The 14,013-nt window shown below is 53.4% G+C and overlaps 1 protein-coding gene across 1 annotated transcript in view; it reads left to right on the top strand.

Moving 5' to 3' along the window:
• SLC37A1 (solute carrier family 37 member 1) overlaps window positions 1-13,420 on the top strand; it is a 62,447-nt gene extending 49,027 nt beyond the window's left edge. The window contains exons 17-20 of the mRNA XM_021679159.1: window positions 978-1,056; window positions 8,960-9,057; window positions 12,304-12,368; window positions 12,775-13,420. Of these exons, the coding sequence (XP_021534834.1) occupies window positions 978-1,056; window positions 8,960-9,057; window positions 12,304-12,368; window positions 12,775-12,790 (258 nt within the window). The 3' untranslated portion in view covers window positions 12,791-13,420. The remainder of the gene's footprint in view (window positions 1-977; window positions 1,057-8,959; window positions 9,058-12,303; window positions 12,369-12,774) is intronic.
• Window positions 13,421-14,013: the final 593 nt, after the last annotated feature.

The raw sequence follows: 14,013 nt of genomic DNA, 5'->3' as shown, positions 1-14,013 counted from the left end.
TTGCCCAGCGACATCTGTGCTGTCCTCAGCACCTCAGGCCCTTCCACATCCGAGACAACCAGAGGCCCTGCCCTGCCAGGTCAGCAAAGAGAAGCGGACGGACGGGCACTGGGGAGTCTGGTAACAGGCCCACCTTTGTGCTCCTGTCTGCACGGGGCACAGAAAATTCTGGAAGGGTCCACACCGGACCACTAACAGTCGTCTGCCCCATGGGATCAGAGGACAGAAGAGGGACTCCAGACTCCAGAAAACGTGGATATCACTTCGTGTGTGTGCTTTATTTTGTATACTTATGTGGACCCACACACAAGCATCTGTTGTTGCCATCTTGGGTTTATTTGTGTAGCTTTAGGCTTCCAGGCACTGTTCTCCCAATGTTTTTTTTTCTTTTATTGTCCTCCGTTTGTTTCTTTCTCCCAACCTTCTATGTCGTGCTTTCTGAAAACCAGAGCTCCTGTGGGTTTGTCATTTAGGACTTGGTGACCCCCACATTGGCTTCTTGGGTCCTGCCCCATTCCCCATCCTCCGTGGCATTTGCTGAGAACTGGGTGGGTTTTTAGGTACTACAGAGCCATCTGGCACGTGTCACAGAAAGGCCCTCGCAGGTCGTGGAAGTGGGCATTAATCCTGGCACAGCTCAGGGACAGGGACGAGTGTCATCCGTATCTTTATCTTCCACATGGGCTGGTGGGGTGTGCTGAGTAAATATTTGCTTAAGGAAAAATTCTGAGAGTTCTTTAAACCAGAATATGTTTGGACAGTTATTTCTGATTTCTTACTGTTGAAAACCCTTAAACTTTGTATGTCTTTCCAAAGTGAGTTTGGAATGGAGTAGAGTTTAAATTTTCTGATGGAAAACACCCATGTTTTGAATTGCTTTGCAAAGTTGTTTGGGCAAATTGCTGAAGGAGGGGCAGGCTTGTTTCTCACTGAGGCTGCCCAGATGTGCATCACGTTTGCTGTCCCCTCTCTTCTAGGGCACGCACAAAAGTCTCAAGGGAAACTCCCATGCCCTCGCCACTGTGACCGCCATCATCGACGGGACTGGGTCTGTAGGTGCGTGGATATTTTTAACTCTAAGAGGTTAATTGTGGTCATAGGGGAAACCAGATTGTCACATCCTAATTAACAACTGCCAAGGATTCCAGGTACTTTGGTAATATTAGGATTGGCTGGCCTTTTTTTTTTTAAGTGCATGAAACACTCTTTACACTATTGTTGCAATGCTTATTATTGGGGCACCTGGCTGGCTCCATCAGTAGAGCATGCCACTCTTGATCTCAAGGGTTGTGAGTTCAAGCCCCACGTTGGGCGTAAAGCTTTAAAAATAAATAAATAAAAATAAATAAAATTAAAAAAAAAAGATTATTTTTCAAGAATCAAAGATTCTTTTTAGTTAGATGGTATCATCATGCTAGTAAAAGTATCTTTTTTGTCTACAAATGAGTGCAACACTGTAATTTAAAAATATAAAGGTTGATACGGGATTTGGGCACCAGAGCCTTAAAAATGGCAGAGTTCAGAAGAAAGAGTCCCTGCAACACGACAGTTCTTTACAGACACAGGGAAGGAAAATGTCAACAAGCAAAGACAGAAACTCCCCTTTCTTAGTAATTTTACAAAAGGAACTTAATTAAAAATTTAATCTTAATACATAATCACATATAAAATCTAACTTGACAAAATGGAAAACATCTCTCATGTCATAAATATGGTACTTACATGCACTCAATAATTTAATTATAATTTTTACTGATGAAAAAGTACGGTATTCATAATCACTTAAAGTTCAATTAGTATTTCGGCAGAGTTGCTAATGTATGTTAATCATCTATTACAAAAACCAGCTAAGGGCAATTTGATTAGTGTAGGTGCCACAGAGTTCAGATAATTGTTATTGACAAGTTTAGATCATTTAATGAAAAAAAAAGCTCTAACAGTTGTTACTGTGAAAAACTGATGTTTCCTAAGACCAAACCATGGCACGCACACAGACTCAAGGAGCGTGCAGCAAAGGGTGAGGACTGGGTCCCCACGTTCAGTCTAGGGGCAAGACCCTGCGTAGCAGAACACCAGCTCACCCAAACACATCCATAGCGTTTCCAGTATGTTACAGAATTTTCATCAATCAGATTTTTAAAATTTCAAGTAGAAAACGTAATTCCAAGATAGGATGTTCAGATCAATTTCAGTATTCAAAAAGCTCAGTCCCCATTCAGAAACAGATAAACAGTGTACTTATTAAATGAGTTAAGACACATAAGCCTGGGCGCCTGGGTGGCTCAGTCGGTTAAGCATCTGCCTTTGGCTCAGGTCAAGATCCCAGGGTCTTGGGATCAACTCTTGCATCGGGCTCCCTGCTCAGCGGGGAGCGTGCTTCTCCCTCTCCCTCTGCCTGCCGCTCTGCCTACTTGTGTTCTCTCTCTCTCTCTGTCAAATAAATCAATAAAATCTTAAAAAAAAAAAAAAAGACACATAAACTTTACAAACAGACAAATAATAAGGGACAGCTTGGCCTTTTACAGAATTGATCAGATCAAAAGCATGTGCTGATCTGGGGTACATGGGCGTGCAGGCGTCTGTCCCCTGGTCGGGTGGCTCCACAGGAAGGACGGGCACGGGACTGGTTGCAAGTACTTTCCCTCCGTGGGAAAAAACGCACGCTCAGGTTTTCACCGAAGCCAGCTGTTGGCAAACTGCGACTGCGGCCACTGGTCCCGTTTATCACTCCCACTCAAGACGGGAATTAACCATTCCCTTAACCCAATACAAACGGCAGGAACACTAATAGGTCCCCAGGCATACAAGATGCAGGTGTTACCAGCCTCGTTATGGTTCTTTTTTTATTTTTAAAGAGGCTCATTTTATTTTTCTAAAGATAGATTTATTTATTTGAGAGAGAGAGAGCATGAGTGGCGGGGGTGGGCGGAGGGCGAAGCAGACTCGCCACTGAGCCCAGAGCCCAACACGGGGCTCGATCCCACGACCCATGAGATCACGACCTGAGCCGAAACCAAGAGTCAGACCCTTAACCAACTGAGCCCCCCAGGCGCCCCTCATTACGGTTCTCGAAGAGCATTCAGTAGCATATTCTGGAGGAAAGAAAGGTGGCAAAATAAGCAAGTCCTTCACTCAGAGATGGTCAGGTGGGAACCAATATAGTGACAAGCGTGTTCTTACCGACAAGTCAGCAGGCTGACGGCAACGTTCTTGACCTTTCTCGAGCCTTCCTGCCAGGAGCACATGTGCTGTGACCACCCCCTACCAGGGGCCCTGCCCTGCACAGGGCACCTGCCGTCCTACACCTGCCCCTCTCCAGACGTGGGAAGCTGAAGCTCGGGAGGTTGGCTGGTGTGGCGCCCACGGCTACCCAGGAGGACCTTGGGTGGCATCCCGGTGTCACCTGCTGCCCCAGGCTCCCGCAGGAAGGGGACCGTGAGAGAGAGGGCAAGCTAGATGGGGAGGGACACCTGGGCATCTAGGACGATCTCACAGCAGTAAAACCAAGCTCTTTCCAGACAAAGGCGGCTCAGGAAGAGCACAGTTCCACCTGAGCCTGGCTCCTGGGGCTGTCCTTCCGCACCACTGTGGGAAGCTGAGATTTTCTCTTGGCGGTCCCCAAGGCCCTTTGTGCTAGCTGGATAGAGACAGCCACCGTCCACTCCTGGACACCCACTGCTGTCTTACTAATGGAGAATCTGAAGTCCTTCCCGCCGCTCTCCCAAGCCATGTGGCCTCCCTGTTGATGCTCGCAAACACCAGTGTGTCCCCATGCGGGGCCTTTGCACGGACTGTGTGCTGTGCCCAAGGAGCTCTCTTCGGGGACCTCATGCCTGTGCCCTCGTGCCCTTGGAGTCTTGGCTCAGCTATCACAGCTGGAAAAAACTCAAGGCTCTACGTACTTGCTCTGTGTATGACATACAGACACAATGAGCCTCTACGCAGTTGCTCTGTGTACGGCACAGAGCACACAGGTCCTCTGTGGGACCTCTCAGCCTATCTGGAAGGCGGATCCCCGTCACCCGCACTCAGGGTGCCTCTTCCCTGGAGTCTCTTGTCCGCAGCACATTCTGCCTGTCAGCTCTGTGGACCTGGGTGGAGTCTGTGTGCTCCGATCTCTGCTGAATTCTCAGCACAGAGACAGCACCTGGACATAGTAGTCACTGAGTAAACGAGCGTGAAATGAATGGCCTGGGTGCTCTGAGACACCCAGGATCGCAGGTGGGGCCAGGCCACTTCTGTCCAGGCCGCTGAGTTCACAGGGGAGGGGCCAGGCCAGCGAGGCCCTGGGCTCGCCGCAGCCCGCACGACTCATCGGGACAGGGCCGCCCACCTCTGGGTCACAGGAGCCCTGTCCGTGCTCCGACTGCCATTCCCGGGGGCTCCGGCAGCTGGCTTCATGTGGCAGGTCCCGCGTGTTCCAAGATGCACTAAGCAAAGTCGCCGTTGCGAGGGGGCCAGGCTTGAGCGTCTATTTTCCTCCAAAGTCATACCTGCCCCATTTTTGGATCCGGGGGGGGAGGTGACTGAATTTGCTGGGCAATGTTAGCAGCCACCCCTCTGACGTTTCGAGGCATCCCTCGGGGCCTGGGGATGCGTCCAGAGAGAGGGTAGCGGCGGGCGTGTGGGGGGCAGCATGGCTCTGTCTGCGTGCAGGGTCCACGGCTCTGCTCAGTCACGTAGCTCGGCCGGGGAGACACACACATCGGTCAGAAGTCGGGACGCTTCTGTGCTGAGCTCCGTTCTAATGAGCCTCGTGACTTTGAACCACCTTCTGTCCCCAGAGGACAGATGGCGAGTCAGCCCAGCTGCAACCATGAAGCCGTTTCTTCAAGCAGACTTGCACCCTGCCGGCGGCCCCCATAGCTGTTTTCGAGCAGAGGATGGCAGTTTACAAGGAGGGAAATTGTGAATCAGGTGGAAAAACATGTCTTTCCTGATAGTCTTCTCAAAACAAGAGGGAGCAGAAGGGTCTGGCTGAGGATGGAGAGCGCGTCTGTGAGCCGCCAGTAGAAACCAAGGCTCAGCTCGGAGCGCCTCCCCCACACGAAGGACAGCAGAGGGTAACCGTCTCCCACCTGGCCCCTGACCTGCAGCCCTGCCAGCCCCCAGCCCGCAGGCCGGGCCACAGCCACCATGCACCAAGCGGCGCCTGTCGTTTCTCGCCGTAAGTGCTGCCCCCGCCGCACAGGAGAAAGAACAGCTCGAGTGGAAATGCACGCCGTTCAGAGCGTTCACCTTGACGCCTTTGTTCGATATTGCCAGTCCTGGTTTCGACGGAGGCTGAGCTCAGCTCATGGTAAATAAGCCCGTGTCTTCTTGCAGCTCACTGGGGCCATGTGGTTCCAATGATGCACTTTACCCGTTTGGTGTGTTCCCAGCGCTCTTGGAGTGGCCTTCCCGTGGGACACGAGGCTCATTGTGTCTGTGTGTCGTACACAGAGCAACTACATAGAGCCCTGAGTTTTTTCCAGCTAGTTTTTATCTTATCAAAGTAAAACATGATGTCACTTTCGAGGCCAGATAGCCTTACAAGCTAATTACGATGGAAAATGTTGGTCCTTGTGCGCCGCCCCCCAGCTCCCTCCTCCTAGAAGCAGCCATTTCAGCTGGTCCCCCTGGTCTGACTTGCATACGAGTCTACATGCTCCTCCATTCCTCAGGCTGACACTGTCTGCTGTCCTCCTAGGAAGGAGGCTGGGGCTCGGCTCTTGTGCCCCCGAGCCCCCTTCCCCATCCTCCTCAGCACCCCTCATCATGTTAGCATCGCTCATGCTCGCTCCCTTGCTTCCGACCATCAGCAGTGAGGGGCCGCCTGGCCCCGCTGCTCCTGCGCCTCGCCCCAGAGCCTCTTCCCCCGCCTCCTGCGACCCCTTCCATCACGTGCCCACCCATCTTCTAGCCGCCAATTCCGCTCCTCTTTGATGGAGGAGACTTCCAGTGGCTTCCTGAGTAGTAGCTTGAGGGTTGGGAGTCTGCACGGTCTGGATTCTGCTCTAGCTTGTAGATATGAATCCCAATCCCGGGCTAAAAGTCGTTTTCTTCAGGATTCCAGCGTCTTATAGCTTCCCTGGTCTCCGTTGTGAAGTCCATTGTCACCTTCGTCCCAGCCCTCATTTCTGCCTCTGACTGCTTCCCCCAAAGACTTCTGGGCACCTTTCTTCATCCCCTGTGCCCGGGGCCCCCACCCAGGGGCCCACCTCTCCTGGAGACACATGCCCTTCCTCTCTGCGAAATCCTGCTCTGTGTTTTCTTTGACACGTTTCCCCTACTGCTGTCTGTTTTTAATTCCTGGAAAACTGATTAGTCAGAGGTTAACCTTTCTGGGTTAATCCTTCAATTTTTTTCTTTCTTTTTTCCTTCTTTGCTGTCTTTTTCTTTTTTCTCTGCTTTCTCAGAGATGTTCTTGACTTTACTTTCCGACCTTCACTTTGGTTGTCTAATTCATTAACGTTTTTCTGCCCCTTGCGTGCATCTCATTTTTTGTTTTTTGGGGTTTTTTTTTGTTTGTTTTTTTTGGTTTTTTTTTTTTTTTGCAGTTCTATACCTTTATTTGACAATCAGCAATTCGTTCTCATCCGCATTGACTGTAGATTTTTGGAAGTGGTGACAGGTACATAGGTAAACGACGTAGAGAGCTTGCTTGAGAATCTTCATCCTCATTACATTTTCTGGACAACCGCACACAGATACCGTATGGAACATTCCCTTCTTCCTTTGGCCCAGACGGCATTGTTGAGCCAGGTGTCAATGCACACATGCAGAGTTCCAGCTCCTTACGGCGAATTTCCGGATCTTTTTGCATGCCCGAGGGGCATGCTTCTTGAAACCCACTCCATGGACGTGCTTGTGAACGTTGATGGTGTGTTCTCTGACCACTACGCTGTTGATGGCAGACGGCCCTTCCCACCACCCTTCTCTGCGGGAGCCTTGTGCGACGCCGTGTTGGAAAGGAAGGGCGTGAGGTACTGTGGGGGAGGGGAAGCCTAGTGCATCCTGTTCTTATTTCTTGGGTGCAGCATGTGTTAGATTGACTCGTGAAATTGCTGATCCTGGTTTTCAGGTATCAATGTGAGAATATCGTCTGGTTCAACTTAAGTTTCTATCAGTTCTTTGAGGGTATTACAGCTTTCTGGGCATTTTATCCTCCCCAGTTTGTTGATTTCCTCTGAGTTCCCCTCCTCCCTGCTTGTTTGGGACTTTCCTCAGACTGATGAATCTGGCCGGCCCTTCATATATTTGTATTTAAGAATGAGCCACTGAGCACTTACTGGAAGCCCTTTCTGCATGAGATGGCATATCAACCGCTGATCTTCACAGTCATGGGATCAGACTGGAATCTGGAGGAGGAGACCGCCAGTGCCTGCTGGGGTGTGGGCCTTGAGACAGCATTCCGTCGTGGGGGTGGGGAGGTGCCTCCTTGGTGGAAGTGGTGGATTAACCTGCATTCCCTGACTTAGTCGCTGCCCCATCCCCACGCGAATCCCCAAGCCCAGCACCTCTGGTTCACAGTCTCCAAAGGCTGAGGGGCTGCTCTCTTGTGAGGGTGGGGGGTGGTCCCTGGAGTGATGCTGAGAAGGAGAAACCTGGGATCAGGAGTGTGGAGGGACGTATCCAATAATTCTTCATAAAAGATTCTCACCCACGGCCTACCTTCCCTCACCTTCCACCCTCCCCTGCCTCATGTGCGTGGACGGGCATGGCTCTGAACAAGGAGTCCTCAGGCCGTCACCCGTCACTCTCCGAGCAAGGAGACTGGAGCCCATGTCCTTGTCGTGCCCTTGAAAGTCCATCCTCTAAGAATGGTGCCTTCTCTCATCTGCCCTTCTCTTTGTGGGCTTACAATTTGTTAAATTCACATGTGGCGCATTTTGTGGTGTTGGGAGGTGTAGAAATAAGCACACGTGAGCAATCTACTGTGTTTACCTGGAAGCTCCCCTGAGACTTAACACACATGCAATCACTTCTCAGGTATACAGGTAGTAAAGGCTACCTGTAAACACTTGGAACAACATTAGTACGTACGAAGTGCGAAAGACCCCCATACTCTACCTCTTGGGGTGGAGTGTCAGGAAAACTTGATGTAGATTCTTCGTACTTTTGACTGTGTCGAAACGATGACCCACCCTATCACAGATCATAATCTATTCCTGTCTCTTTTAGGACAATAAATGCCCAAACTGCTGCAACATTCTTGGATATCTTTGGGCATTTTGAGGAATGTTTGCTTTCTTTCAATTTCATAGTCTCTCAAAAATCGTTTTGACATAATTTTAGACTTACAGAAAAGTTGCAGAAATAGTACAGAGAATTCACATATCCTACATCTGCTTCATCTGCTCCGTGTGCGCACACACATTTGTACCACACATGTATGCACACGCACACGTAAGAATATACATATGTGTATTTTTTCCCGAACCGCTTAGGGGCAAATTACAGACACGCTGCTCCTTTACCAGGAGCTATGTATTCCGTGGCATTCCCTAAAGACAGAGAAGCCCAGGATATAACCACAGCACCTAATTATCAGAATGAGGACGTTAGCACTGATACAGTATTTAGTGCCTACAAACCTTACTCGTATTTTACCAATTATACGTCTCGTAACATAAACATATCTAAGATTGTGCTTTAGATTCAGATTTCTTTAATAAAGTTTTTCACTGGGATTGTTGGGTCCGAAGAATGAACGTTTTAAGGTCAATATGTGTTTTTAGATTTGCTTCCAGAGAGAGGTTGTGCTGGCCGCACCCTCACGGTACTGGGTACTCGTGAGCTTTCCATCCCCACCAGCCTGAGTGGCGAGAATGAGTTTTTGTTGTTTTAACATGTTTTTTGTTAACCATGAAGGTGGTGTTGAGCACCGTGCTGTGTACTCCTGGGGCCTGGGTATTCCGGAGCCACCTTCCGGAGTCTTCCTCACACGGCTCACCTGTGTCCCTTTGCCCCCTCCCAGGAGCAGCCCTGGGCCCTTTGCTGGCTGGGCTCCTGTCCCCGTCTGGATGGAACAATGTGTTCTACATGCTGATGTTCGCAGACGCCTGTGCCTTACTAGTAAGTCTCTCTGATTGTTGACCGAACGCTGGGGACACTTCTTCCACGGGAACTGTGGGTCTAAGGGAGGCTTGGCCTGTGACAGAGCCCAACTTCCCTGAGTGCTCATGATCCGAGGCCTTCCTCTTTCTGGTCTGAGCAAACGTCAGAGCAGAAGCAAGCCCATCCTGCTCTGCAGCTTTGGGCAGGATGGTAGGGAGGCAGAGAGCAGGGGTACCCTGGCGTGGGATCCCAGCCCTGTCATCCGTCGGCGGGTGTGCACCTGGAGCAGATGACTCAGCCTCTGTCCTGCAGCTTCCACGGTGGTTAAATGGGCATAATAATAGCACCCCAAGACAGGACTATCGAGGGGACTGGAGGAGATGGCAAGCCGAAACCCACTCCTGCACGGTGATCCCCGTTGCCCCCATGCTCCTCCTGCATCCGGCAGCGCCCTGGCGAAGCAGCCCGACTCCCAGCACCCAAAGGGATGGGAAAGAAGGAGCAGAGGCTATGGGGACAGGCGCCCAGCGCTTCTGTTGGCGACCCTGCTCTCTGGTGGCTGCCCTAAGATTTGGGTGTGCTGCAGGGCAGACGGGACCCGGCACAAGTCAGAGGCGTGCAGCGCGGCCCTGGGAGTGGCTAGTGGGCACGGAGTCCCTGACCTGAAGCCACGTGCCTCCCCTCGCTTCCCCAGAATACGCCTGACGTTGATCCCAGTAAGAGCGAGCTGAGGATTTGGAAATCTCAGCTCTGTCAATCACCTGAAAGTTCTGTATTTTCACTCCAGGGCTGTTTCAGATAGAGTTCAACGTCAACTTTCAGCTCAGGAGCCTGTTAGGTTTGAAGAGGCTGTTCCTAAGAATATTTGTTTTTGTCAATGCCTGAGGGTTTTGGTTAAGTCCCCAGCTCATTTCAGGTAAGTGGCAGTGAGACTCCCACCAGGAGGGCTGTTTGAAGACTGAACACTCTCCTTCGCCAATGTCGGGGATGCACCTTACGCTTCCTTCTAGATGCACAGCAACCCCGAGGAGAGGCAGGGTATCCACATGACCCACGGTGTCGAGGCAGCATAAACAAGTACTGAGGCCCCGGCTGGAGCCTCAGGGCGAGTCGTCCACTCGGGAATGGGGGCGCCGGTGGTTCTGCCCCCGGGGAGAGGAGATGAGGGGTCGGGCTGGGCTCCAACAGGGGGCTTACCGGCAACACTGGCACGTTGGCCCAAGAAGACGAGGACCAGATGGACGTACAATAAGCCCACGAGACACTACGGGAGATGTCCGGGAAGGAACGGCGTCCATGAGCACCGAACGCGAGTTTGTGGAGCAGACAGAGGAAGCCCAGGGGCAGCTCGGACAGGGAGGCGGGGGCCAGCGCTAGAGGCAGACCAAGTACAGGACGGAGCGCACACGGGTGGTCTGCTCCGAGCCCTGGGGAGGGATCTCAGACCCGGATGGAGCACAGGGGAAGACAAAATAGCTGACAGAGAAGCCGGGGTGAGCACACGCATCCGAACGGGACTGGGAACGGCCTGCGCCGGCCGGTCAGCCACAGAGTTTGCAGACTGACATGTCACGGTTCAGGAAGGACAGAGATGAGAACATGAACATACCCGCAGGCAGATAATAACCGAAAGGAAGCTGGACTGGCCGGGTGAGATGCGAGGTCGGGAGAGGAGCCGCCCTGCAGTGGGCGGTGTAAACACCTGCCATACTTCTTCTGGGACCTCCCCAGTCTGATGCTGGGGACCTCGGCATCCCCGGGCAGGTCACCCAGAGGGGTCAGATCTGGGCGCCCTGCAGGACTGTCTGTGGAGCGTGACCAAAGCCTGGTGGCCATGCTGTCACATGCATAGGCTTACCCCCGCAGACACGCGTCACGGGGGCTCCAGGCGGCTGGTCTTGCCTGCAGACAGCACTTAGTCACCTTTGACCTTCAGATTCATTGCTACCGTCTGCGCTATATTTCAGGCCACATGAATCTCTTGTCATTTTCCTCCCTCTTCCCCTCCCGTGATCCGCCCCGTGGAACCAGAGGCTCCTCCTGCTTGCACTTCACACGTTGCACGTGGCGGGGGGATGTGTATGGATTGGTACCAGCTCCAGCTGAGCAGGCGGATGCTAGTGGGCTGGAGGCTCAGATTCCCAGGGTCAGCTTGCGCAACAGAAATGTCACTGTCGCTGCCGTCGCCGCCAGCCCCGGACTGAGCACCTGACGTGCCCCCTGCTTTCCCACTCTAACCGCATGCGCGCTGCTTGAGGATCAAGCAAAGCAGCTGGCCTCCGCTTTCTCTGTGGGAGACACACCTGGTCGCTTCAGCCTGAACTCATGTCGTATGAGGGACTTCAAGCTCCTGCTTGAAACTCGAGCGTCGAAGACAATAAGTGTCCCTGCCTCCTAGAGCTCTGACCTGAGCTGGGTCCTGTGGAGCTGTGTGGGTTTTTAACCCGTGCTGGGCCTCTCTCAGCCCACTGGTCCGTCCTGAGCCCAGGGGCACCTGCTGCCCTTGTAAGGGGGCCACCAGAACCAGAGCCTGTTGCCCTGCACACGGGGCCCTCCTGTGGGGCTGATGTCAGCATGCGGGCAGACCAGGTCCACAGCCACAGACAAGCAAAACCAGCTCACTGGTGCGGTGTTCCACCATTAGTCTGGCTCTGTAAACCGACTCGGCCCTGTGAGCAGGTAAAGGAGCTCGAGGGAACGGTGGTAGGTGAGGCAGAGCTGTCCCTGGTTTAGTCCCACAGCCTCTGCACAGGCTGCGGGCGAGGGTCCCGGCGGAGCCAGGTTCTCTCCCAGAAGCTTCCCGATAAAGTGCGGCTGCTCCAAAGATGGCCTGGTCAGCCTCCCGGTGCCGGGGCCCAGGAGATGCGCATCTGGCTTTCACAGTGCCTGGCGGCTCTCCAGTCCCCCCCACCCAGTGTCTCCCTGGTCGTGGGTCACCTTGTCCTTATTCTCTGTTTCTGATCTGGATATTTTATGACTGGACTCATTTCATTTTAAACGTTACTTGACCCGGAAATTGTAGGCTGAAATTTGTCCCAACAGCCTTACCTCCAGGAGCGTGGCCTCAGTGGGACTCACAGGCCCACAGCCCCGCCATGGGGCCCGGGCCTCAGGCTCCCGCTCCCCTGTGGGCCTCTGAGTCCTTCATGTCCTGAAGGAGCCTCGGAGCTCCCCCGGGGCAGCCCAGCGGGTGGCGTGGGGGCCGCCTCTCCTGACAGGCTCGCCGCCGTCAGTAACCGCCTCTCCTCTTCGTTCTGGGTACAGTTCCTGATCCGCCTCATTCACAAGGAGCTGAGCTGCCCGGGGTCTGCGACCGCGGACCAAGTTCTGTAAGTGCCCCCCGCCCCCCCCGGGTCAGAGGGCAGCTCTAATGAACCCACCCACTGTCCCTGCCATTGCATGGCTCGTTCACGCTCACTTTTCCTGATAAATGCCTCAGTGTCGCTGCGATGGCCATAATCTCTCCTCAAAATCTGAGAAAAATGTCAGGGAAATTGCCTTCTTTGTTGTCTTTGTGACAGATAGCCCCAGAGCCAGCCTGGCGTCCTGCCTTCCGTCCTCTCTCCCCCAGGCCTGCGGGGTGGGCGGGGGGCTGCCCCCTCCATGTGGCTCCGGAGACCCTCCGCAGAAGGGTGAGAAGCTGGCTGGGCAGGGTTTGCACGTTCGCCCGCACGCAGCGCCTGGCCTATGACCATTGCCGGCCATGTCGCCAGCGGCTCTTTTATCCTCTTCCAGGTTCAAGGAACACTGACCCCCTCGAGTCCCCTGGAGGGAGGCTGGGCCCGTCCCTCACAAACTGTCAAGGACACGTTCAAATAAAGGATCCTGTGTTGGAAAGAATGATGTACCCTTGCCTTTTGCACACACACCCGGAAAAGACACAAAAGCCAACCTGAGAAGTCCGGGTCCTCTTTTAGGCGAGCCGTGGCGCTCACGACAGCAGCAAGGAGGTGCGGGAAGTCTCCACGACGGAGCCTGGGACACACGGCGGGACAGGCAGGAGCCCCGGCAGCTGCTCGGGGCCAGGCGGGTGGCGCTCAGGGGAGCCGGGGTCTCTCAGGTGTCTCAGTCTAGAATGGGAGAGCAGGTGAGCGCCGAGGCCGCAGTGGGCGCCAGAATGCAGCCGGCGCAGAGCCCAGCCTCTGGGAGGAAACTGACGCCTGGATCAGAACCAAGACGGAACTCAGAGCCGTCCCATCACCCAGAAGACTTTCCCGGCACCTCGTCCTGCTCTGCACGGGCCTGAGCACCAGCCGGCGGGAAGTGAGCAGCCGAGAAGCCGTCCAGGCCTGCCTGGCAGAGGCCCTGGGAGCCCCTGGACACATCTGGGGTCCGAGCTCCAAGGTGGCCACTGCTGCTGTCCTGCGGGTCTCGGGGAGGACGTGGCGGGGGCGGGCGGGCCCGGTGCTCTGATGTGCTTCACCCCTCCACACGCCAGACACCCGGAACTGTCTCTAGCGAGGTAGCACCAGCATGGGTTTATTTATTGAAGATGTGGTATGTGTTCTAGACGTCTCAGAAACATAAATGGCATTTTGTTATTTATTAAGACAAACTGTTCTCTGGCCATTTGTTTTCCCACTTGTCGCCAGCAAAATACTCATCTGTTCTTTGAAATAAAGTGGTTTTTTAAAACAACGCTCAAGCAGAATGTTGATTACGTCTCCTTGCGTTTCCATTATGTTAACGAAAGAGAACTTCGAACACTACATGTTCTTGGTTTTCCAGGGTCGGACACAGCCTGTAGTTCTGCTGCTGGAAGCTGAGGCCGTTTTCAGCAAAGCGCAGGGGTCATCCTGCTCAGGGGCAGGTTGAGCCCAGGCCCCGGCAAACAGAGTCAAGGTATTTTGTAAATCGTGAGATTTAAGGGACATCCTGAGATTTGTCCTCGACGCACGAGAGGAGCAGGGCTGCACCTGAAATTGCACGGAGTGGGGCAGGCTCTCAGAGCTTCTCCCCAGACACAGGTAGTGG

Source organism: Neomonachus schauinslandi, chromosome 1 (genome assembly GCF_002201575.2).
Source record: "Neomonachus schauinslandi chromosome 1, ASM220157v2, whole genome shotgun sequence".
In the NCBI taxonomy this organism is placed as follows: Eukaryota; Metazoa; Chordata; class Mammalia; order Carnivora; family Phocidae; genus Neomonachus; species Neomonachus schauinslandi.
This window is presented reverse-complemented; position numbering and strand designations above follow the sequence as displayed.